Raw genomic sequence first — 27,564 nt, forward strand, 5'->3', positions numbered from 1 at the left:
ATGATTGGCTCTACCGGTCCTGGCCCATAGCCAATGGGGGAAAGTCTAGGGGCGTGGCCCTGACGTAATGGGAAGGTGACATCTGTAAGTAGAGGATTGGATCTGCTGGCTTTAGCCACAACCAATGGGGGGACGAGTCAGGGGTGTGGTCCTGGGAACGTACGATGGAGTCTAAAAGATTCCATAGAGGTTAACCAGGATTGGTGGAAAGGTACCACGTGACCCGGGTATTAAAAGGGGTGGAGACGGACAACACGTGGTCAGATCTGGAACGAACGGAGGGTGAGGCCACGCTGGAGCGGGGTCCAGGCTGCCACGTGGCCGTGCATGTCTCTCTCTCTCTCTCCCTCTCATGCTGTCTGTCAGCAGCGTGAAGGCGTAAGATAGGAGTGTTGTGAACGAAAGACAAATAAAGACCGGATTCCAGAAGTTGCTTCCACGGCCTTTATTACACAGTTACTCTAGCCTACTCCCATGGGTCTTCTGGTTATGCCTATCTACGTAGCGTGCCTAGCCTCGTCTACGTTCCCAGGTCCTCCGGCTATGAATATCCTAGGGGAGGCTATCCGACCCGACCCAGCCAAGGTGCAGGTCTAGACTACTGGCTTCCTCGGACCTCGCCCTTACAAGGGCGTCGGGCAGGGAGTCTCAGAGTTTCACCACTGGCCTGCACAGCGGCTTGGCCTTTACAAGGACAGCGGGGTGACGGGATCCAGGGTCCTAAGCTGGCTGGCCTTCTGGCTTCTGTCTGCGACTGGCCCTGAGCTACTGGGGAGGTTCCCCTTCATATACCTTGCCATCGAGGGGTGGGGCTGCGTGGGTTCCTGGAACCCCCACAGCCCCTCCCGCTCTTGGGCTGGGCAATGCAGCCCCTCCCCTGGCGGTACGAGGTACCGTCCTTGATGGGCCCTCTCCACCATTGCAGGTAAGTGCGGCCCATCTACGGTGCTACAAATGCATGAATAATGAACATCAATATTTTAATAAATTGTCAATTTTGTGATGATTCCTAATTATCTAGTAACTGCAAACGAACAAAACAAGCAACGGATGCTCTGCACGCGTGACGTAATTTGTTCGCGCTCGCTGGTTACTCTTGGAAACACGCATTATTTACGATCCATGAGTTTACAAAGGTTTCTTTGATATTGTTCTATGTTACCATATGGATTTACATTTTATCGTAGTTATTTTATATTGGCAGATTCATACGTGATAATTATTCACCAATGACTCGCGTGTGTTATAATTTCAGACATTTCTAATGCGAGCGTAAACGGGGTTCGCTGCTGGGCTCTGGCCCAATCATACGGCCCAGGGTATTGGGGGGCGGAGCCCAGTATGGGGGCATATGGGAGGGCCCGCCGTTCATCTCGGGTCCAATCAGAAGCGAGGTGAATGGGGGTGGAGCCAGCAGTGCACTATGGGAAGGCCGGATCTGACGGTCCGGAAGGGGCAGAGACAGGATGACGTGGTAAAGGGGATATAGATGGGAGCCCGGAAGGGTTCCGGGTCAGTTGTTGGAGTGAAGAAGCTGAACCACGTTGGGTGGTCGGAGGGGATCCGCGCCATCAGCCACGTGGCTGGAGGAGCTTCGGCACACCGTCGGCCAGCGGTGTGCGGAGTGGGGGAGCGGAAGGACTGACGAGGAAGCGCGTGTGGGGCGCGCGTGAGGAGACGCTGGTCCGCTGTCAGGACCAGCGGGGTGCGAGCAAGAAGCTAAATAAAAGAGCAACGGAGACCAGCAGTGTGTGACGAAGTCTTTTATTACATTGGGGTAAGAAGTGCTTCGAGATGTCAGAACATCTCAAGAAGAAAAATCAACCTCCCCCTTCTTCAGAGGACGACGAGGACCTTCCTCCAGCGGTGGCGATCCCGAACACGGAGGGCGCGGGCGGGACGGTGGTGAGCGACACAACAGGTGTTCAAGATCTCGTCGCGGGAGCCGGGCCCTCTGCGTCTTCGGGCGCCGAGGACGGCTGGTGGCTCGTAGTGGAGCAAATTGATTTGCTACGGGCCGTTTTGCTGGATTTGGTCACCCTGGTCGCGCCAGCGACGATGACGGGACAGCCACGTGTCGGGACTCTCCGGGGGGAAACTTCGGGTGGGGTCGAGACATCCGCCATTGCGGCCTCTGCGAGGCTTCCCGCCTTCCCCGACATGGGGCAGGACGCCGCTATCTTGGGCGCGGCCACGACTGACTGGCGGGAAGCCTCCATCTTGTCTCCGCCACGTGGGGCTCCCGCTTCGGGTGACAGCAGCGGGGGGACTCGCAGCCACCGTCTGATGACTATTAAAGAATTTACTGTCGGAGGGGATTGGAGCGCATTCGCTTGGCGCTTTGAATCGGCTGTCTGCTCCGCCAAGTGGACGGATGCAGAGGCTAAATTTCGATTTAAAGCTTTCGTGACTGCAGGGATTCATCGTCTTGGTTCTTTCGGTAAAGTCACGTAGAAGGAAAATAATAAAAAAATAAAAATAAAACATAATAAAATTATTCTGACGACGTTTCGGCCACAACGCAAGCAGCCGTCTTCAGGTGGAGAACAGGTCTGTCAAGTAGACAGAGTCTGAATGGCACGCCCTAGGCTTGGAGCGACTATTTATGCTGGGATGGAGGGGCGAAGAGCGCCTTGACAAAATAATTTTCATATCAAGAGGAATTTGGCATATTTATGGGAAATGCAGATATGCGATTAGTACTACTTGTGAAATGCGTAGGAGGTTTGGCGAGGGGTTTAAAGTCATTATGCCTATGCATTATGCAGGATTAGCAGTATCAAAGGGAGGGAGTAAGGTTAGAATTAATAAAGGGAAGGAATGTTAATAATATGGCGCCACAGCAACTAATATGGTTATAGACTATACATTGTAATATTACACTATGTTTTATTCTACCCACCCAACTGTATACCACACTGCTATATATTCACTATAAAATTACGATACTATATATTACCTTATACATTGTATTTAACATTACACTTTAATACTATTTATTATTATACAATATGCTATACACTATACCATTGACCGTCGCTTGATGCAGCAAATCTGGCTGTGACGGTCCCACCTGATGACGGAGACTTGTGTTGCCTCCGAAACGTCGTGATTTTTATTGTTTTATTTTTATTAATTTTTATTTCATTTTTTACCTACGTGACTTTACCGAAAGAACTAAGAGTATAAAACCAACTTAATTACGGTGTGACTTTGGGTGTCGGTGTCACTGTGAGTGTGTGTGTCACGGTGTGGGTGCGCGTCACGGTATGTGCGCGTCACTGCGAAGTGAAACCAGCTCACTTCCCAGCAGTGACCCCCATGGTGAGACTCACGTAGTCACATCTCACGGCGTGACCCCCGTGCTGCTGCTGCCACCTTCCTCCGCTGGCAATGGCGAGCAGCTCTCGCTGTCCCCTGGCCGCGTTCCCAGCGCCGCTGCCCCTGCTCGTGACGGATGAGCAGGGCCGCTTCTGCGTGGTGGTAGACACGGCCCGGGCACTTGCGAGGATCGCGAAGCCCGTGGTGGTGGTGGCCATCGTGGGCCGGTACCGCACGGGCAAGTCCTTCCTGATGAACAGACTCGCGGGGACCAGGGCCGGATCGTGCACCCCGGTGCAGGGTGAGTGTGCTGTGTGTGTGCAGGGTGTGTGCCGTGTGTGCGTGTTTGCAGGGTGAGTGTGTTGTGTGTGTGTGTGTGCTGTGTGTGTGCAGGGTGAGTGTGCTGTGTGTGTGTGCAGGGTGAGTGTGCTGTGTGTGTGTGTGTGCAGGGTGAGTTTGCTGTGTGTGTGTGTGCAGGGTGTGTGTGTGTGCAGGGTGAGTGCGCTGTGTGTGTGTGCAGGGTGAGTGTGCTGTGTGTGTGTGTGCAGGGTGAGTGTGCTGTGTGTGTGTGCCGTGTGAGTGCGCTGTGTGTGTGTGCATGGTGAGTGTGCTGTGTGTGTGTGCAGGGTGAGTGCGCTGTGTGTGTGTAGGGTGAGTCTGCTGTGTGTGTGTGCAGGGTGAGTGCGCTGTGTGTGTGTGTGCAGGGTGAGTTTGCTGTGTGTGTGCAGGGTGAGTGTGCTGTGTGTGTGCAGGGGGAGTGCGCTGTGTGTGTGTGCATGGTGTGTGTGCTGTGTGTGTGTGCAGGGTGAGTGCGCTGTGTGTGTGTGCATGATGAGTGTGCTGTGTGTGTGTGCAGGGTCAGTGCGCTGTGTGTGTGTGTGCATGGTGAGTGTGCTGTGTGTGTGTGCAGGGTGAGTGTGCTTTGTGTGTGTGCATGGTGAGTGTGCTGTGTGGGTGTGCAGGGTGAATGCGCTGTGTGTGTGTGCATGGTGAGTGCGCTGTGTGTGTGCAGGGTGAGTGTGCTGTGTGTGTACATGGTGAGTGTGTGTGTACAGGGTGAGTGTGTTGTGTTTGTACAGGGTGAGTGTTGTGTGTGTACAGGGCGAGTGTTGTGTGTGTACAGGGTGAGTGTTGTGTGTGTGCAGGGTAAGTGTGTGTACAGGGTGTGTTGTGTTTGTACAGGGTGAGTGTTGTGTGTGTACAGGGTGAGTGTTGTGTGTGTGCAGGGTAAGTGTGCAGGGTAAGTGTGTGTGCAGGGTGAGTATGCTGAGTTCATCTAGGGTGAGTTTTGCTGGCTGGCTGGCTGGAGGGACGAATAGGTGGGCGGTCACGTGCAAAGGCCGTGCGGACTGCTCGGTGTGTGAAGCAATTAATGTGGAGAGACAGCTACGGGGAGGAGGTACTTAGGTCAGGTTTTTTTATCTGTTAATTATGTTAACACCGCTCACCGCGTGTTATGCGGGCCAGTATAGTGGTTGGGAAGAGTGGCCTCTGCAACACGACGGTTGATACGAGGGTGAGCGTGGAATCGTCCCGCTGCCCAAACCGGTTTGGCCGGCACTGTGACGCAAGCCCCGCAGTCCTCCATTCGTTGGTGGAAAATCCCACACACGGCCGCACATTCATTTCGTTCACGAGCACAAGACAATAGCTTTGCACACAATCTTCATGAGCACTGCATGATAACAAAACTGTCTCACAGAAAGATACATATAATAGGCTGACCTTGTAGGTGATAGCCCTACTTAAGGCAGGGTTCGGAATGAATGTGGCGACTTATCCGTGTCACCATCTGCACGAGAGGCCCACCCTTGATCTGCCAGGCAAGCGGCGGCCAATGCACGTCGACACGAAACGTTTAAATGTCACAGTTGGAATTTTCCGAAATAAGTGGAATAGCAAATATACCATGATATTCATGTGGTCATCGCTGACTGCGCTGATGTAATCGACTTCCTATAATTGAGAGCATTGTTTAACCATGGGAGGCTGCGATCCAGTTTTGAACCCGGATCTTGGTGATGCTACTGGCCCAGTGCTTTGATCTGATTCCTTAGTAGCCCGTAAAGGCAGGTGGCCACCTTTCTAAGTTCCACATTTCAATATCGAGGGCACTCTGGCCACAGGAGAACCACTGATGATGATCAGACGCTACTTCTATTATTATTGCTTTAAATTTTTGTGTAAGGTTGTTTTTTTATATTTATTTAGAGTAAAATGTGGCTGTGATTGTAGGAGTAATGTGTGGTCATGTTTAAGATAGTTACGTATCTTATACAAAGCACACTTCAAACCTTTGGCATTCTCTGGAAGGCTCCACAGCTCCCTCGTGGAGATCCACGGGGACGTCACCCGTGGATCTCTAAGGTGACATCACTTGTCGGTCTTCACAGTGACGTCACTTGTCGGTCTTCACAGCGACGCCACCTGTCGATATCCACAGCGACATCACCTGCCAATCTCCACAGTGACGTCACCTGCCAATCTCAACAGTGACGTCACCTGCCAATCTACACAGCGACGTCACCTGTCGATCTCCACAGCGACGTCACTTGTCGGTCTACACAGCGACGTCACCTGTCGATATCCAGTCACGTCACCTGTCGATCTTCACAGTGACGTTACCTGTCGATCTCCATAGTGACGTCACCTCTCGATCTCCACAGCGACGTCACCTGTCGATCTCCACAGCGACGTAACCTGTCGATCTTCACAGCGACGTCACCTGTCGATCTCCAGTCACGTCACCTGTCGATCTTCACAGTGACGTTACCTGTCGATCTTCACAGCGACGTCACCTGTCGATCTCCACAACGATGTCACCTGTCGATCTCCACAGCGACGTCACCTGTCGATCTCCACAGCGACGTCACCTGTCGATCTTCACAGCGACGTCACCTGTCGATCTACACAGCGACATCACCTGTCGATCTCTACAGCGACGTCACCTGTCGATCTTCACAGCGACGTCACCTGTCGATCTACACAGCGACATCACCTGTCGATCTCCACAGTGACGTCACCTGTCGATCTTCACAGTGACGTCACCTGTCGATCACCACAGTGACGTCACCTGTCGATCTCCGCAGTGACGTCACCTGTCGATCTACACTTTGATGTCACCTGTCGGTCTTCACAGTGACGTCACCTGTCGATCTTCACAGTGACGTCACCTGTCGATCTCCGCAGTGACGTCACCTGTCGATCTCCGCAGTGACGTCACCTGTCGATCTCCGCAGTGACGTCACCTGTCGATCTCCGCAGTGACGTCACTTGTCAATCTCCGCAGTGACGTCACCTGTCGATCTCCAAAGTGACGTCACCTGTCGATTTCAATAGTGACGTCACCTGTCGATCTCCACAGTGACGTCACCTGTCGATCTTCACAGTGACGTCACCTGTCGATCTTCACAGTGACGTCACCTGTCGATCTTCACAGTGACGTCACCTGTCGATCTACACAGTGACGTCACCTGTCGATCTTCACAGTGACGTCACCTGACGATCTTCACAGTGACGTCACCTTTCAATTTCCACAGTGACGTCATCTGTCGATCTACACAGTGACGTCACCTCACGATCTTCACAGTGACGTCACCTGTCGATCTTCACAGTGAGGTCACCTGTCGATCTTCACAGCAACGTCATCTTTCGATCTCCACAGTGACGTCACCTGTCGATCTTCACAGTGACGTCATCTGTCGATCTACACAGTGACGTCACCTGTCGATCTTCACAGCGACGTCACCTTTCGATCTCCACAGTGACGTCATCTGTCGATCTTCACAGCGACGTCACCTGTCGATCTCCACAGCAACGTCACCTGTCGATCTACACAGCGACGTCACCTGTCGATCTCCACAGCGACGTCACCTGTCGATCTCCACAGCGACGTCACCTGTCGATCTCCATAGTGACGTTACCTGTCGATCTCCACAGTGACGTCATCTGTCGATCTCCACAGCGACGTCACCTTTCGATCTCCACAGTGACGTCACCTGTTGATCTACACAGTGAGGTCACCTGTCGATCTACACAGCGACGTCACCTGTCGATCTCCACAGTGACGTCACCTGTCGGTCTTCACAGTGACGTCACCTATCGATATCTGGTGATGTCACCTGTCGATATCCACAGCGACGTCACCTGTCGATCTCCACATTGACGTCATGTGTCGATCTCCGCAGCGACGTCACCTGTCGATCTCCATAGTGACGTCACCTGTCGATCTACACAGTGACGTCAACTGTCGATCTCCATAGCGACGTCACCTGTCGATCTCCACAGCGACGTCACCTGTCGATCTCCACAGTGACGTCACGTGTCGATCTACACAGCGACGTCACCTGTCAATCTCCACAGTGACGTCCCCTGTCGATCTACACAGCGACGTCACCTGTCGATCTCCACAGCGACGTCACCTGTCGATCTCCGCAGTGACATCACCTGTCGATCTCCGCAGTGACGTCACCTTTCGATCTCTGCAGTGATGTCACCTGTCGATCTCCACGGCGACGTCACCTGTCGATCTCCGCAGTGACGTCAGCTGTCGATCTCCGCAGTGACGTCACTTGTCGATCTCCGCAGTGACGTCACCTGTTGATCTACACAGTGACGTCACCTGTCGATCTCCACAGTGACGTCACCTGTCGATCTCCATAGTGACGTCACCTGTCGATCTCCACAGTGAGGTCACCTGCCGATCTCCAAAGCGACGTCACCTGTCGATCTCGACAGTGACGTCACCTGTTGATCTCCACAGCGACGTCACCTGTCGATCTCCACAGCGACGTCACCTGTCGATCTCCATAGTGACATCACCTGTCGATCTCCACAGTGACGTCACCTGTCGATCTACACAGTGACGTCACCTGTCGATCTCCACAGTGACGTCACCTGTTGATCTACACAGTGACGTCACCTGTCGATCTCCGCAGTGAGGTCACCTGTTGATCTACACAGTGACGTCACCTGTCGATCTCCACAGTGACGTCACCTGTTGATCTACACAGTGACGTCACCTGTCGATCTCCACAGTGACGTCACCTGTTGATTTACACAGTGACGTCACCTGTCGATCTACACAGTGACGTCACCTGTCGATCTCCACAGTGAGGTCACCTGTCGATCTACACAGCGACGTCACCTGTCGATCTCCGCAGTGACGTCACCTGTCGGTCTTCACAGTGACGTCACTTGTCTATATCTAGTGATGTCACCTGTCGATATCCACAGCGACGTCACCTGTCAATCTCCGCATTGACGTCACCTGTCGATCTCCGCAGCGACGTCACCTGTCGATCTCCACAGTGACGTCACCTGTCGATCTCCGCAGCGACGTCACCTGTCGATCTACGCAGCGACGTCACCTGTCGATCTACACAGCGACGTCACCTGTCGATCTACGCAGCGACGTCACCTGTCGATCTCTGCAGTGACGTCACCTGTCGATCTCCGCAGCGACGTCACCTGTCGATCTTCGCAGCGATGTCACCTGTCGATCTTCGCAGAGACATCACCTGTCGATCTACGCAGCGACGTCACCTGTCGATCTACGCAGCGACGTCACCTGTCGATCTCCACAGTGACGTCACCTGCCGATCTTCACAGCGACGTCACCTGCCGATCTCCACAGTGACGTCACCTGTCGATCTACACAGTGCCATCACCTGTCGATCTCCACAGTGACGTCACCTGTCGATCTCCACAGTGACGTCACCTGTCGATCTACACAGCGACGTCACCTGCCGATCTTCACAGCGACGTCACCTGTCGATGTCCAGAGCGACATCACCTTTCGATTGCAACAGCGACGTCACCTGTCCATCTCCACAGCGACGTCACCTGTCGATCTCCGCAGTGACGTCACCTGTCGATGTCCAGAGCGACGTCACTTTTCGATCTCCAGAGCGACGTCACCTGTCGATCTCCACAGCGACGTCACCTGTCGATCTCCGCAGCGACTTCACCTGTCGATCTCCACAGCGACGTCACCTGCCGATCTCCGCAGCGACGTCACCTGTCGATCTCCGCAGCGACGTCACCTGTCGATCTCCGCAGCGACATCACCTGTCGATCTCCGCAGCGACGTCACCTGTCGATCTCCGCAGTGACATCACCTATTGATCTCCGCAGCGACGTCACCTGCCGATCTCCAAAGCGACGTCACCTGTCGATCTCGACAGTGACGTCACCTGTCGATCTCCATAGTGACGTCACCTGTTGATCTCCACAGCGACGTCACCTGTCGATCTCCACAGCGACGTCACCTGTCGATCTCCATAGTGACATCACCTGTCGATCTCCACAGTGACGTCACCTGTCGATCTCCACAGTGACGTCACCTGTCGATCTCCACAGTGACGTCACCTGTCGATCTCCACAGTGACGTCACCTGTTGATCTACACAGTGACGTCACCTGTCGATCTACACAGCGACGTCACCTGTCGATCTCCGCAGTGACGTCACCTGTCGGTCTTCACAGTGACGTCACCTGTCGATATCTAGTGATGTCACCTGTCGATATCCACAGCGACGTCACCTGTCAATCTCCGCATTGACGTCACCTGTCGATCTCCGCAGCGACATCACCTGTCGATCTCCACAGTGACGTCACCTGTCGATCTCCGCAGCGACGTCACCTGTCGATCTATGCAGCGACGTCACCTGTCGATCTACACAGCGACGTCACCTGTCGATCTACGCAGCGACGTCACCTGTCGATCTCTGCAGTGACGTCACCTGTCGATCTCCGCAGCGACGTCACCTGTCGATCTTCGCAGCGATGTCACCTGTCGATCTTCGCAGAGACGTCACCTGTCGATCTACGCAGCGACGTCACCTGTCGATCTACGCAGCGACGTCACCTGTCGATCTACGCAGCGACGTCACCTGTCGATCTCCACAGTGACGTCACCTGCCGATCTTCACAGCGACGTCACCTGCCGATCTCCACAGTGACGTCACCTGTCGATCTACACAGTGCCATCACCTGTCGATCTCCACAGTGACGTCACCTGTCGATCTCCACAGTGACGTCACCTGTCGATCTACACAGCGACGTCACCTGCCGATCTTCACAGCGACGTCACCTGTCGATGTCCAGAGCGACATCACCTTTCGATTGCAACAGCGACGTCACCTGTCCATCTCCACAGCGACGTCACCTGTCGATCTCCGCAGTGACGTCACCTGTCGATGTCCAGAGCGACGTCACCTGTCGATCTCCAGAGCGACGTCACCTGTCGATCTCCACAGCGACGTCACCTGTCGATCTCCGCAGCGACTTCACCTGTCGATCTCCACAGCGACGTCACCTGTCGATCTCCGCAGCGACGTCACCTGTCGATCTCCGCAGTGACATCACCTATTGATCTCCGCAGCGACGTCACCTGTCGATCTACACAGCGACGTCACCTGTCGATCTCCCCAGAGACGTCACCTGTCGATCTCCGCAGCGACGTCACCTGTCGATCTCCGCAGTGACGTCACCTGTCGATCTACACAGTGACGTCACATGTCGAACTCCACAGTGACGTCACCTGTCGATCTCCATAGCGACGTCACCTCTCGATCTCCACAGTGACGTCACCTGTCGATCTCCACAGCGACGTCACCTATCGATCTCCACAGCGACGTCACCTGTTGATCTCCACAGTGACGTCACCTTTCGATCTCCACAGTGACGTCCCCTGTCGATATCCACAGTGACGTCACCTGTCGATCTCCACAGCGACGTCACCTGTCGATCTCCACAGCGATGTCACCTGTCGATCTCCACAGTGACGTCACCTGTTGATCTCCATAGTGACGTCACCTGTCGATCTCCATAGTTACGTCACCTTTCGATCTCCACAGCGACGTCACCTGTCGATCTCTGCAGTGACGTCACCTGTCGATCTCCGCAGCGACGTCACCTGTCGATCTTCGCAGCGATGTCACCTGTCGATTTTCGCAGAGACGTCACCTGTCGATCTACGCAGCGACGTCACCTGTCGATCTACGCAGCGACGTCACCTGTCGATCTACGCAGCGACGTCACCTGTCGATCTCCACAGTGACGTCACCTGCCGATCTTCACAGCGACGTCACCTGCCGATCTCCACAGTGACGTCACCTGTCGATCTACACAGTGCCATCACCTGTCGATCTCCACAGTGACGTCACCTGTAGATCTCCACAGTGACGTCACCTGTCGATCTACACAGCGACGTCACCTGCCGATCTTCACAGCGACGTCACCTGTCGATGTCCAGAGCGACATCACCTTTCGATTGCAACAGCGACGTCACCTGTCCATCTCCACAGCGACGTCACCTGTCGATCTCCGCAGTGACGTCACCTGTCGATGTCCAGAGCGACGTCACTTGTCGATCTCCAGAGCGACGTCACCTGTCGATCTCCACAGCGACGTCACCTGTCGATCTCCGCAGCGACTTCACCTGTCGATCTCCACAGCGACGTCACCTGCCGATCTCCGCAGCGACGTCACCTGTCGATCTCCGCAGCGACGTCACCTGTCGATCTCCGCAGCGACATCACCTGTCGATCTCCGCAGCGACGTCACCTGTCGATCTCCGCAGTGACATCACCTATTGATCTCCGCAGCGACGTCACCTGTCGATCTACACAGCGACGTCACCTGTCGATCTCCGCAGAGACGTCACCTGTCGATCTCCGCAGCGACGTCACCTGTCAATCTCCGCAGTGACGTCACCTGTCGATCTACACAGTGACGTCACCTGTCGATCTCCACAGTGACGTCACCTCTCGATCTCCACAGTGACGATACCTGTCGATCTCCACAGTGACGTCACCTGTCGATCTCCATAGTGACGTCACCTCTCGATCTCCACAGTGACGTCACCTGTCGATCTCCACAGCGACGTCACCTATCGATCTCCACAGCGACGTCACCTGTTGATCTCCACAGTGACGTCACCTTTCGATCTCCACAGTGACGTCCACTGTCGATATCCACAGTGACGTCACCTGTCGATCTCCACAGCGACGTCACCTTTCGATCTACACAGTGACGTCACCTGTCGATCTCCACAGCGACGTCACCTGTTGATCTCCACAGTGACGTCACCTTTCGATCTACACAGTGACGTCACCTGTCGATCTCCACAGCGACGTCACCTGTCGATCTCCACAGCGACGTCACCTGTCGATCTCCACAGTGACGTCACCTGTTGATCTCCATAGTGACGTCACCTGTCGATCTCCATAGTGACGTCACCTTTCGATCTCCACAGTGACGTCACCTGTCGATCTACACAGTGATGTCACCTGTCGATCTCCACAGTGAGGTCACCTGTCGATCTACACAGCGACGTCACCTGTTGATCTCCACAGTGACGTCACCTGTCGGTCTTCACAGTGACGTCACCTGTCGATATCCAGTAATGTCACCTGTCGATATCCGCAGTGACGTCACCTGTCGATCTCCGCAGTGACATCACCTGTCGATCTCCATAGTGACGTCACCTCTCGATCTCCTCAGTGATGTCACCTGTCGATCTACACAGTGACGTCACCTGTCGATCTCCACAGCGACGTCACCTGTCGATCTCCACAGCAACGTCACCTGTTGATCTCCACAGTGACGTCACCTGTCGATCTCCACAGTGACGTCCTTGTCGATATCCACAGTGACGTCACCTGTCGATCTCCACAGCGACGTCACCTGTCGATCTCCACAGCGACGTCACCTGTCGATCTACACAGTGACGTCACCTTTCGATCTACACAGTGATGTCACCTGTCGATCTCTAAGGTGACATCACCTGTCGATCTCCAGTGACGTCACCTGTCAATCTCCACAGCGACGTCACCTGTCGATCTACACAGTGACGTCACCTGTCGGTCTTCACAGTGACGTCACCTGTCGATATCCAGTGATGTCACCTGTCGATATCCACAGCGACGTCACCTGTCGATCTCCACAGTGACGTCACCTGTCGATCCACGCAGTGAGGTCACCTGTCGATCTACACAGCGACGTCACCTGTTGATCTCCACAGTGACGTCACCTGTCGGTCTCCACAGTGACGTCACCTGTCGGTCTTCACAGTGACGTCACCTGTCGATATCCAGTTATGTCACCTGTCGATATCCGCAGCGACGTCACCTGTCGATCTCCGCAATGACATCACCTGTCGATCTCCATAGTGACGTCACCTGTCGATCTCCATAGTGACGTCACCTCTCGATCTCCACAGTGACGTCACCTGTCGATCTCCACAGTGATGTCACCTGTCGATCTACACAGTGACGTCACCTGTCGATCTCCACAGCGACGTCACCTATCGATCTCCACAGCGACGTCACCTGTTGATCTCCACAGTGACGTCCCCTGTCGATATCCACAGTGACGTCACCTGTCGATCTCCACAGGGACGTCACCTGTCGATCTCCACAGCGACGTCACCTGTCGATCTCCACAGTGACGTCACCTGTTGATCTCCATAGTGACGTCACCTGTCGATCTCCATAGTGACGTCACCTTTCGATTTCCACAGTGACGTCACCTGTCGATCTACACAGTGATGTCACCTGTCGATCTCCACAGTGAGGTCACCTGTCGATCTACACAGCGACGTCACCTGTTGATCTCCACAGTGACGTCACCTGTCCGTCTTCACAGTGATGTCACCTGTCGATATCCAGTGATGTCACCTGTCGATATCCGCAGCGACGTCACCTGTCGATCTCCGCAGTGACATCACCTGTCGATCTCCATAGTGACGTCACCTCTCGATCTCCACAGTGATGTCACCTGTCGATCTACACAGTGACGTCACCTGTCGATCTCCACAGCGACGTCACCTGTCGATCTCTACAGCAACGTCACCTGTTGATCTCCACAGTGACGTCACCTGTCGATCTCCACAGTGACGTCCTTGTCGATATCCACAGTGACGTCACCTGTCGATCTCCACAGCGACGTCACCTGTCGATCTCCACATTGACATCACCTGTCGATCTCCACAGTGACGTCACTTGTCGATTTCCACAGCGACGTCACCTGTCGATCTACACAGTGACGTCACCTGTCGATCTACACAGTGATGTCACCTGTCGATCTCTAAGGTGACATCACCTGTCGATCTCCAGTGACATCACCTGTCAATCTCCACAGCGACGTCACCTGTCGATCTACACAGTGACGTCACCTGTCGGTCTTCACAGTGACGTCACCTGTCGATATCCAGTGATGTCACCTGTCGATATCCACAGCGACGTCACCTGTCGATCTCCACAGTGACGTCACCTGTCGATCTCCACACTGACGTCACCTGTTGATCTCCATAGTGACGTCACCTGTCGATCTTCACAGTGACGTCACCTGTCGATCTCCACAGTGACGTCACCTGTCGATCTTCACAGTGACGTCACCTGTCGATATCCAGTCACGTCACCTGTCGATATCCACATTGATGTCACCTGTCGATCTCCACAGTGACGGCACCCATGTATCTCCACAGTGACAAGCACGTGCTCTCCCGCACTTGTGTGAGTCAGCTGAACGTGGACCAATTTGCCCACACGAACAAGAATAGTCCACGTGCGTGTCACGCATGTGCATGTCTGTGTCACGTGTGTGTCACAAGTGTAATAAAGGACTCTTTCACTGTGTCTGTCTCCGTTGTCCTTTATTGGGTTCTTTACACTTGTCCCACACGGCCCTCGCTCAGAGCCTCCCCGCTTGGCAGCTCGACAGCTGCCGTCGCTCCCGTAGCCTTTCTCCACTCCGATGCAGCTCCGCTGCAGGTTCCCTTGTGCAGTCCTCCGGCTGCTCTCACTGCAGCTCCACTGCTGCTCCCCGTTCCTCCATGCTCGGTCACCGCTGGCCGACGGTGCCGAATCTCTCCGTGTGGCGATCTCGCCACTCTCCACTCTCCGCCCTGTGTGGCCTCACTCTCTGTCTACTCCCAAACTCTCCTCCCGTCTCTTCCGGTTCTCTCCCTTAAGACCTTACCCCTCTCTCTCACGTGACCTAACCCCTCCCCCCGTGACGTCATATCCGCGAGGCCGTTTACGCCCGCATTACACAAGCATGACTCTCCCACATTACCCCTTTGTCTGTTAAACATAGTTTCTGAGCACGCACCTAAACGCCCGACACGTCATACGACCAGCAATAAACAGCGCTGTTAACGTAAGAGATAAGAGTCGTAAGAGATAAGTGGACCACATTTCTTCAATTGAGGCGGGTTATTATTAAAAGAGCTTGGCGAAAAGATACGATGGGAACGATTTCCAAAGTGGAGCAGGGCGAGGGAAGAAGCAGAAAGAAACATGTTACGTGTGACCTGCAGTGTGTTGAGTGACCGAGTGTGTGGTTGTGTTGTTGTGACCTGCAGCGTGGTGGTTGAACAGTATGGATGAAACACAGCACAGTCTGATACACCAAGTCCTCAACATGGGTGGAGGAATCCGTGAGTGACGTAAGCGTGGAAGTAGCGACAGAAGAGTTATAGAATCAGAATATCTATTTATACTGGAGGAATCCGATGAGCTCTTTTTCACAGATGTCCAGGAGGTGACTGGCCACCGGTGAGCGAGTGAGCAGAGTGAATGAGCGGTGGATTATAGGAGCGTGCTGATTTTTTCTATGTCGAGGAGGAGTGTTTCTGTGGCATTTACACAAGTGCGGGATTGTGTGTCCCCTCGAATCCCTTGTCTCTACAATGCCAGCGTTTCCCCTGGGGAGCACGGTGGAGGCTCACACAAAGGGCATCTGGGTCTGGTTACGGCCACACCCACGGGACCAAGAGAAGTGCCTCCTGCTGCTCGACACCGAGGGCCAGGGAGACATCCACAGCGTGAGCAACGCATTCTCACTCCCTATGCGTACAGCGCGTAGCCGAGGGCGTCGTTCCTCACGGCGCAGTGGTAGCGCGTTCGCCGCTTATCGCAGCGGCTTGCAATATTATGGTGGGTAAAATTACCGTGCTGATGTATGCCACGTGCCTCCTAGTGGACGTGAAAGATTCCCTGGCATCATTTGAAACGAGTCAGCCATTTTGTGGCGGCGTCACGGTCTGATTTTTGCCAAATTAGAAAAACTACCCACAAATGACTCGATTGAGATTACACAAAGCAGCAATCATCGCCCCCCTCCCCTGGTGGCAGACTAACGAGTCACCTCGTGCTGCACAGGGACAGCTGCCACTGGGGCTTCCCTTTGATTGTCTGAGATGTGACATAATGCAAGTCTCGATTTAAAGCTTTCGTGACTGCAGGGATTCATCTTCTTGGTTCTTTCGGTAAAGTAACGTAGAATGGAAATAATAAAATAATAAAAATAAAACACAATAAAATAATTATCACGACGTTTTGGCCACAATGCAAGCAGCCGTCCTCAGGTGAAGAACAGGTCTGTCGAGAAGACAGAGTCTGAATGACACACTCCAGGCTTGGAGCGTCTATTTAAGCTGGGATGGAGGGGGGGAGAGCGCCTTGACAAAATAATTTGCATATCAAGAGGAATTTAGCATATTTATGGGAAATGCAGATACGCGATTAGTACTACTTGTGAAATGCGTAGGAGGTGGGCGGGGGGTTTAAAGTCATATTATGCCCGTGCATTATGCAGGATTTGCAGAATCAAAGGGAGGGGATAGGGGGTAGCATTAATAAAGGGAAGGAATGTTAATAGTCTTTCTCCTAATTTTAATCTTTCTCCTAATTTTCAAGCTTGCGTACCGTACCACGTCGTCGTCCACTCATTGACATGCTAATTTTTTCCCTGCCCCTTCCCTCTCTCCGCCCCCGCCCCCTCTCTATATTTAAGGCCTCGTCACAGAGACGACCTCTCTCTTTGTGCGGATACGTGTTCTCTCTCTGTGTATCTTTGTGATATCTGTCTGCTTAAATGTCTGTCTATAGTTTTCTGGTTAGATTTGTGTTGCTATTTCTTTTATACCTGATGATGATTGCTTGTGTTGCAATCGAAACGTCGTATTATGCTATTATTTAATTTATTATTTTATCTTTATACGTGACTTTACCGAAAGAACCAAAGAATAATTCCTGCAGTCACGAAAGCTCCAAAATTAAGAATGTTAATAGTATGTAGCTGCAGGAACTAAACCACCACGTAAACAACTAAAGTATAAACTACATAGTATCATCAGTATACTAAATACACTCTTCAACAAGCTGAGCTACTAACAGTAAGTAATACATTACAATTCTAAGTCGCAAAAAATTATAATATGCTTCCAGCTAAACTTTATTCTCTTACATCACACGGGTATACCCCGTACTATATACTGCCATAGACAAACCCAACATTAAATTATATACTGTATTGCTATACACCACCCTATACCTTATACATTGTAATATTACACTATGTATTATTCTACCCACCCTACTGTATATCACACGGCTGTATATGCACTATACAATTACGACATTACCTTATACATTGTATAAAACATTACAATTTTATACTAATTAGTATTATACAATCCGCTATACACTATACCATTGACCGTCGCGTGAAACACACTAAGAGGAAGCAACGAAATATGTCAATGGGAGAGTGGTGAAAGGAGACTTGCAGCGGAGCAAATAATCCATTCCCTGCGGAGAATACAAGATATATAGTCAATGCCAGTGAGTTGACTGCGGTCTGAAAGTCACCGTAAACGTGAACACAATCAGTTAAGATCCGAAATGGTTTATTACGTCCTTCCAATGATTGCTGAGCCAGAATCCATCTTCTCGGTTGAAATTGTCTCTGTGTTTGTATATGTGGATCGCCTCATGAACGAATCTCTCATGGTAGCCAGATGGCTTGCAGAGAACCTCTGTCTTGGAGAAGTCAATATCATGTGAGCCCACTGAATTGTAACAGGGATCTGCCACGGCTGAGGTGTTTGTCCTACCGTGTTTCAAGTCTGCTTTATGTTCACGGATGCGGTCCGAGACATGTCGTTTGGTTTCTCCAATGTAACTGCTACCACAGAGGCAACTTAGTTTGTAGACGCCAGGGTACTGTATGTCTGGAACCATATCTTTTACAGACGGGACCAGATCACGGATTTTATGTACTGTGTTGAATCGGACCTGGATCTTGTGTTTTATCAGGATTTTGGAGATCTTTCTTGTGACCCCAGCAATGTAGCGTCAGGTGATGGTTTTGAAAGGCTCCTCAACAGGATCCTTCACCTATCCCCTCCCTTTGATGCTGCTAATCCTGCATAATGCACGGGCATAATATGACTTTAAACCCCCCGCCCACCTCCTACGCATTTCACAAGTAGTACTAATCGCATATCTGCATTTCCCATAAATATGTAATAAATGGACTCGACCACAGTATCTGGTCTGGTGTCCTTTATTCGGGTTCGTTTCTGTTTCCCACACGGCTGTCCTTTATCTGGCTCCTTCCACACGGTGCCGACTTCGCTGTCGCTCCCGTCACCGCCAACAGCCCCGCTGTTGGTCTCCGTCGCTCCCGTAGCTCCTTAGCAGCCTTGCTGCTGTTCCCCCACACGCAGCCCCTCCGGCTGCTGTCGCTCCCGTAGCCCTCTTGCTCTGCAGCCCCCGGCTGCTGTAGCCCCTAGCAGCCTCGCTGCTGTCTCCCACACGCAGCCCCTCCGGCTGCTGTCGCTCCCGTAGCCCTCTTGCTCTGCAGCCCCCGGCTGCTGTAGCCCCTAGCAGCCTCGCTGCTGTCTCCCACACGCAGCCTCTCCGGCTGCTGTCGCTGCTCCCAGCTTTCGCCCTCTCTGGCCTCACCCTCGTCCAGTCTCCAACCAACTCTCTTCCATCCCGCTGGCTGGCGCTGTCACCGAGCCCCTCAGCCGCCAGGCTGAGGGCACGGCGACCACCCAACGCGGTCTCCACTCTTCCCTCGCCCGACTGCCCCGATCTCTTCCTGTCTCACCGCTATACCATCTCCCTCTCACGTGACCCTGACTCCTCCCCACATGACGTCACATCCGCCAAGCCCTTTACGCCCGCATTACAAATATGCTAAATTCCTCTTGATATGCAAATTATTTTGTCAAGGCGCTCTCTCCCCCTCCAACCCAGCTTAAATAGACGCTCCAAGCCAGGGGTGTGTCATTCAGACTCTGTCTTCTCGACAGACCTGTTCTTCACCTGAGGACGGCTGCTTACGTTGTGGCCGAAACGTCGTGAGAATTGTTTTATTATGTTTTATTTTTATTATTTTATTATTTCCATTCTACGTGACTTTACCGAAAGAACCAAGAAGATAATGCCAGTCGCTCATGTATATACATATATGTTGAACTTATTTCGCCACTGTACGTAGCCAGCCTTGCTAATTGGAGGTGCAGAGTGCTCAGTCGTAAACCTAACATTCTCGTTAAAGAATCATAACTAGAGAGCAGTTAGAGCCAGGGCAATTCGGTGACACACCGCGTGATTGGGAGTCAAGATATTTAATAATCCGCGTTTCGTCCCTCATCTACATCCTCTTTCTACACCCGCACCTTTTCATTTGTAGTGGCCTTGTATGATGACAGAGACGGTTGACTTGAGGCAACACGTATTTATTAATCTCAACTTGACAGCTCACACTTGAAGAGGTAATGGCCTCTCCACCCGTTCTATGGAGGGAAGTATTTCCCAAAATTAACACCCCACGTTAACTCCTCGACTTCCCTCAATTCTACGATCTTCCTCTCAAGGAGACTAACTGACCTGGCCCAGCTTCGGCACAGTTCTCGACCACCAGCCACACGAATCTGGCCCTGAAAAGGACATCGGCCTTCGCGGCTCTGGGGTCGTACCACTGGCTTGCTCTGCCAAGCCCTTAGAAGGGCAGCGGGTCAGAGGAGTCCCAGGGTCTATCTAGCTGGACTTCAGTCTTCAGCTGGTTCTTCGTCTTTGGCTTGATTGAACTGCCTCTCTGCTTAACACTTAGGCTTTCGCGACCAATATTGTTCATAATCAACGATTTTTGGGTTTAGATCGCGTTATTTATAAATGTGTCGTAACCCTCCACCACCCGACACGGCCAATCAGTAAAAAAAAAAAGTGTCACGTTGACAAAAGACAAATAGTTCACTGCTTTAGCCCACCGGTGTGTTGAAGCGTGAAACCACAACATTTACAATTTGAGTACGACGTTTCGCTGGTAATTGCATCCAGCATCATCGGGCAATTCGCCAGAATGGTGAGGCTCTGCTGTGTCTCCCGTTCTTATATAGAGCAGCAGCAGGGTGACGTCATCATTAACTCATTAACTCATCAGGTGCAAAGATTTGAGGGGGGGGGGGGTTATTGTAATTATATACTTGATTAGTAATAAGGCTATTGTTACGATGCGAGTTGTAGATTAGTAATCATTTGGAATGTGTTCTATTGTGATTATGCTACATTAATAATCAGTTAGTGCTTGTTTCCCTTATAAGGAATTGTAATGCATCTTATTTAATAATACGCTTCCAGGCCGCACTAAGCCTGTAGCTGTCTGAGCGATTAAAGTTATTTCTGTTTCTCTCAATCTCAATGGATTCTCTAATTAGTCTTTGCCAGTAGTAACTAGTTTTACACAACACTTCAACGTTGTCAAAATCAATTGAGTGTCCCTGTTGGCAAGCATGTTCTGCCACTGCCGACAGTTGTGTTTGCGATAGTTTAATATTTCTCTGGTGTTCTTTTAGTCTTACACTAACGTTACGCCCTGTCTGTCCAATATAGCATCTGCCACATACACAATTAATCCGATATACACCTTCTGTTGATAATTTAGGTAATTCGTCTTTAGTGCACGTTACTAGTTGTTGAATTTTGTGTACAGTGTGTACAGTACAGTACACAAAATTCAAAAATTCAACAACTAGTAACGTGCACTAAAGACGAATTACCTAAATTATCAACAGAAGGTGTATATCGGATTAATTGTGTATGTGGCAGATGCTATATTGGACAGACAGGGCGTAACGTTAGTGTAAGACTAAAAGAACACCAGAGAAATATTAAACTATCGCAAACACAACTGTCGGCAGTGGCAGAACATGCTTGCCAACAGGGACACTCAATTGATTTTGACAACGTTGAAGTGTTGTGTAAAACTAGTTACTACTGGCAAAGACTAATTAGAGAATCCATTGAGATTGAGAGAAACAGAAATAACTTTAATCGCTCAGACAGCTACAGGCTTAGTGCGGCCTGGAAGCGTATTATTAAATAAGATGCATTACAATTCCTTATAAGGGAAACAAGCACTAACTGATTATTAATGTAGCATAATCACAATAGAACACATTCCAAATGATTACTAATCTACAACTCGCATCGTAACAATAGCCTTATTACTAATCAAGTATATAATTACAATAACCCCCCCCCCTCAAATCTTTGCACCTGATGAGTTAATGAGTTAATGATGACGTCACCCTGCTGCTGCTTTATATAAGAACGGGAGACACAGCAGAGCCTCACCATTCTGGCGAATTGCCCGATGATGCTGGATGCAATTACCAGCGAAACGTCGTACTCAAATTGTAAATGTTGTGGTTTCACGCTTCAACACACCGGTGGGCTAAAGCAGTGAACTATTTGTCTTTTGTCAACGTGACACTTTTTTTACTGATTGGCCGTGTCGGGTGGTGGAGGGTTACGACACATTTATAAATAACGCGATCTAAACCCAAAAATCGTTGATTATGCCTCTCTGCTCTCAGGGTCCCGCCTTTTATACAATTCCTCACTGAGGGGCGGGTTTCTGTGGGATCACACACACCCCACAGCCCCCTCCCCTCAAGAGGGGCCCTGGTCAGCGATAACACAACCACCCCGCACCGGTAAGTACTGTGATTCACCCAGGTTCAGTGTGCGCGCGTTCCAACATCACCACCACACATTCGTGATGTCGAAGAAGCACGGCACGGCGAGATTGGAGAGAGTGCCAGGTCTCCGCAAACGTCTCGGCTGTGATTGATGTTTCCGTTGTTTGCTGTTGAAGGTCACTCGAACGTTTTGTTTCATTTAACGTCATCATTGAACCAGGTGGGTCAACATGCTGACTCGTGATAATTCTTTAATAATGGGTGATACATTGACGGACACCCTGTATAACTTGTATTTTATTTATGAATTACAATATTTCATCTGGATAATCCCTTGAGGTGGTACACAAAGAAAACCCTTAATGACACGCGTACAAACAGTACGCATGTAACATATACAGTATCCATTTATGTGATGAATATTAACGGCCTGATTGAATGAACTGGATGATACAACAGATGTATTTGGCAAAAACGTGATTGTTTTGTGTTTTTGTTTTTTTGCAGTCGGGCAGTGAGCATGACACATGGCTGTTTGTGCTGGCCATGCTGCTGAGCTCCACGCTGTTGTTTAACACGAAGGGCACGCTCGACAAGGAAGGCATGGAGCAGCTGCAGTATCCTCGGCAGTAGAAACACTTTTTTACGTACACACATTTACGCGTGTTTACACGCCCTACGAGTGCACATTCATGTGCATGCAAAGTGACTGGCCAGGTCGCTCAGTTGTAGAGCTTGAGGCTCGCAATTAAAAGGTTGCGGGTACCAAATCGTGGCTGTGGGTTAATTCCTCTGGTCATCCTTCCAGGGTTGATAAAATACATACTATTCACAATAAAGGTTTTTAGTGTTAGATCGCGTAAATATAAATGTGTTAAATTTCGATTTAAAGCTTTCGTGACTGCAGGGATTCATCTTCTTGGTTCTTTCGGTAAAGTCACGTAGAAGGGAAGTAATAAAATAATAAAAATAAAACATAATAAAATAATTCTCACGACATTTCGGCCACAACGCAGGCAGCCGTCCTCAGGTGAAAACCAGGTCTGTCGAGGCGACAGCGTCTGAATGAAACAGCACCATGCTTGGAGCATATATTTAAGCTGGGTTGGAAGGGGGGGAAAGGGCGCCTTGACAAAATAATTTGCATATCAAGAGGAATTTAGCATATTTATGGGAAATGCAGGTATGTGATTAGTACTACTTATGCCCGTGCATTATGCAGGATTAGCAGCATCAAAGGGAGGGGATAGGGGTAGCATTAATAAAGGGAAGGAGTATAGTAGTAGGTTTTTACCCTTTTAAACTGGTACAAAACTGACACCTTTATTCAAGGCATCATGTTTGCAATAACCACAACACAAATAGTCAAAAAAGCAAACAAAAAGAAGCAACTCTGATAATGATAATAATTGCCTCTTTTTGTTCGCTTTTTTGACTACTTGTGTTTTGGTTATTGCAAACATGATGCCTTGAATAAAGGTGTCAGTTTTGTACCAGTTTAAAGGGTAAAAACCTACTACTATATTTTGCCACTGGTAAAAGAGATCTCAGTGTAAGCGAAGGAGTGTTAATAGTATGTAGCTGCAGTAACTAAAACCACCACATAAACAACTAAAGAATAAACTACATAGTATCATCAGTATACTAAATATAATCTACAATAAGCTGAGTTACTAACAGTAAGTAATACATTACAATTGTACGTCGTAAAAAATATAATATGCTTCCATCTAAACTTTATTCTCTTACATCACACGAGTCTACACCGTACTATATACTGCCATAGACAAACCCAACATTAAATTATATACTGTATTGCTATAAACCACCCTATACCTTATACATTGTAATATTACACTATGTATTATTCTACCCACCCTAATGTATATCACACTGCTGTATATTCACTATACAATTACGATACTATATATTACTTTGTACATTGTATTAAACATATAAATGTTATACTATTTGTTATTATACACTGTACCATTGACCGTCGTGTGAAAGATACTAAGAGGAAGCAAAGAAATATGTCAATAGGAGAGTAGCAGAAGGAAACTTGCAGCGGAGCAAAGAATCCATTCCCTGCGGAGAATACAACGCCAGTGAGTGGAACGCGGTCTGAAAGTCACCGTAAACGTGAACACAATCAGTTAAGATCCGAAATGGTTTATTATGTACTTCCAATGATTGCTAAGCCAGAATCCATCTTCTCGGTTGAAATTGTCTCTGTGTTTGTATATGTGGATCGCCTCATGAACGAATCTCTCATGGTAGCCAGATGGCTTGCAGAGCACCTCTGTCTTGGAGAAGTCAATATCATGTGAGCCCACTGAATTGTAACAGTGATCTGCTACGGCTGAGGTGTTTGTCCTACCGTGTTTCAAGTCTGCTTTATGTTCACTGATGCAGTCTGAGACATGTCGTTTGGTTTCTCCAATGTAACTGCTACCACAGAGGCAACTTAATTTGTAGACGCCAGGGTACTGTATGTCTGGAACCACATCTTTTACAGACGGGACCAGATCACGGATTTTATGTACTGTGTTGAATCTGACCTGGATCTTGTGTTTTATCAGGATTTTGGAGATCTTTTTTGTGACCCCAGCAATGTAGGGTAAGGTGATGGTCTTGAAAGGCTCCTCAACAAGATCCTTCTTAATGGTTGGAGTGATGGCTTTGCGGATTGTGTAGTCGGAGTAACCATTAGCCTTAAGAGCTTGGCGTACGTGTTTGAGTTCACTGGCAATGTGTTCCTGGTCGGATATGCATTGGGCTCTATGGTATAAAGTCTTGATGAGGGAATTCTTCTGGGATGGATGGTGGTGGGAATCCGGTTTTAGGTAAGCATCTGTAGGGGTGGCTTTCCTGTAGATAGAGTGGCTCATTGGACCATCAGGTCTCCTTTTAATTAGGACATCCAAAAAGGGTAGCTTGCCATCTTTTTCGACTTCCATGGTGAATCTGATGGCTGGGTGTATGGAATTGATGTGGTCGAGAAATTGGTCTAGAGCAGGCCGGCCATGTGGCCAGATGACAAAAGTGTCATCTACGTACCTCTTCCATAAGGTCGGGCGTAGAGTGGCAGTCTGGATGGCGTCAGTCTCAAATTTCTCCATATAAATGTGTTGTTAACTCGACACCACTCGACACCGCAAACCAGTAAGGTTTGTCACGTAAAAAAACGTGCCAACTAGTTACTACTTCAGCCCAATGCTGTGTTAGAGAGTACATCCACAACATTCACAATTTGAGTACGACGTTTTGCTGGTAATTACATCCGGCATCATCGGGCGATTTTACCAGAAAGTATATATACGTGATCTAACCCAAAACACCTTTATTACAAATAATATTGGCCGTGAAAGCCTCCGTGTCAAAATATATACTATTTTATGAGATCTCTTTTACCAGTGGCAAAATATAGTAGTAGGTTTTTACCCTTTTAAACTGGTACAAAACTGACACCTTTGCAAACATGATGCCTTGAATAAAGGTGTCAGTTTTGTACCAGTTTAAAAGGGTAAAAACCTACTACTATATACTATTTTGTGCAGAAGTCAACGATAGTTGTCCTCTAAATATACTTGCCCCCGCCATAGGATTGTGGAATACCCACCACTGACTCAGGGTTGTAAATCGAAAATGGGTACCGCTTCAATGCTCAATTGGCAGTAAATCACTTTCGACTTTGTCCGAATGCACATGTGTACGTGCGCATGGGCCGTGTGCATCTTTCTGCACCATGTTTGCACGCATGCATTCAAAACGATTCCAGCCGAAATTTAAAATAAAATTATACTCATAATAAAAATAAATAAAAATCTTCAATTGGTGCAGATGTTCGAGATTGTAATCTGGTAACTAACAATCAAGGTCAAATGATGAAATCACTAGCAATATAAGATGTGGTACTATTTACGTTAAGGGGCATATTACGACTGTGTGAGCGAATCTAAAACTGCAAAGGCTTGGTGAAGGAAAGGACAAATGTGAAAACATTGCCGAACAAAGGAGTTGAAAGACAAAGATCCCCCAATATAGCCATAGCCTAAACTAACTGTTAGGGCAAGTGCTTTTAGCAAGCACCTATGAAGGCTGGCACGGCACACGAGGGGGTGGATGGTCAGCACCACGCCCAACCGCCTTTGTCTGCCCAGTGGTGTTGTTTACACACCGCACCAGTTACTCATTTGAGAGTGAGTCGACCTAGAGGAGGAGGCCCAGGACCGGTGCAGATAATTGTCGCAGGTGTTGGCCGTGAGCAGGTATCAAACTCGAGTTGCCAGGTTCGTAGCGCAGCTCGATAACTACCGCTCCCCACACACAGACATACAACTATTAGCATAGAAACACTACCTGAATGAGCATGTTGTGTTGTCTTACCCTTGACTGCAATACGTCGTAGCTTCATATTGAACCTAGCAGACCACGTGAGAACGAAGGAGCACCAAAAGGATGACCGCATCGGCTCGGACTTTCACCGACACTTCCCGTCGCTGGTGATGTGCATGCGGGACTTCACGCTGCACCTGGAGGTGGGAGGCAGGCCCTGCACGGCCGACGACTACATGGAGCACTGCCTGCAAATGCGCAAGAAGGGGCTAGCCAAGGCTTGCCGCGAGTTCAACGAGCAGCGGGAGATGCTCTGCGGTTACTTCAAGGTGCGGTCGCACACCTTGACCAACGCTACTTTGTCAAACGCACGATTGGGCCGTATGTGGTTTACTTGTTGAGGTCGGTTTTCTGGAACACGGGGGGAGGGGCTGGGGGTGGCAAGTGGTGCGCTGTGCACTTGTACTCTACAGTCGATGATTTCGAACCCAGGAACGCAACCCTATATTTCATATATTTGGCGACTGTGGTTTTGCCCAACACGCCATTTTTTAGGATCGTAACCCCCACGTTTGGCGTGGTGGTGCAGCTCTAACACTCTTGCCTCACAGCAGGAAGACCCTGGGTTCGATTCCTGACTCGGGCACCTTTCTGTATGGAGCTTGTATATTCTCTCCCCCTGTTCTGCAAGGGTTTCCTCTGGCTTCTCTGGTTTCTTCCCGCAGATGCACAATATCATTGTAACTGGATATCGGGCAAACTTCCCAATGCTGAAACATTTCCTGCAAATCACTAACTCGGGATTACAATCCAGCAGCGGCGGCAACATTGCCCCACTCCTGTGAAAACCTGGCAGGGCCCTCCTGAAAAAGAGTTGAGACCCAGGTTCCATGGGTAAACAAACCGAAATAAATTGATCATGTTAAATTACACATTGTTGGGGCGATTCGCGGTTCTGGGTGCACTTTTTCCGGTTTGCAAAAACATCACGGAGTTACTTGTAGCCCCAATCGTGTGTTGGTAAGTAATCTGTGGTTATTTATGTCTGGACAAGTCAGTTGCAAAACAGGTTCAGCAAGGAAAGCCTCAATGAATCTCAAGGCAAATTTGTCAGAAGGATCC

General features: G+C 50.0%; 1 protein-coding gene across 1 annotated transcript in view; it reads left to right on the forward strand.

The window, feature by feature from the left end:
- The first annotated feature begins 3,393 nt into the window (after nt 1-3,393).
- The window catches only part of LOC144950353 (guanylate-binding protein 2-like), a 30,169-nt gene continuing 5,998 nt past the window's right edge, over nt 3,394-27,564 (forward strand). Inside the window, exons 1-4 of the mRNA XM_078880469.1 lie at nt 3,394-3,622; nt 16,025-16,152; nt 22,612-22,721; nt 26,516-26,771. Of these exons, the coding sequence (XP_078736595.1) occupies nt 3,394-3,622; nt 16,025-16,152; nt 22,612-22,721; nt 26,516-26,771 (723 nt within the window). The remainder of the gene's footprint in view (nt 3,623-16,024; nt 16,153-22,611; nt 22,722-26,515; nt 26,772-27,564) is intronic.

This window comes from Lampetra fluviatilis, chromosome 57, assembly GCF_964198595.1.
Source record: "Lampetra fluviatilis chromosome 57, kcLamFluv1.1, whole genome shotgun sequence".
In the NCBI taxonomy this organism is placed as follows: Eukaryota; Metazoa; Chordata; class Hyperoartia; order Petromyzontiformes; family Petromyzontidae; genus Lampetra; species Lampetra fluviatilis.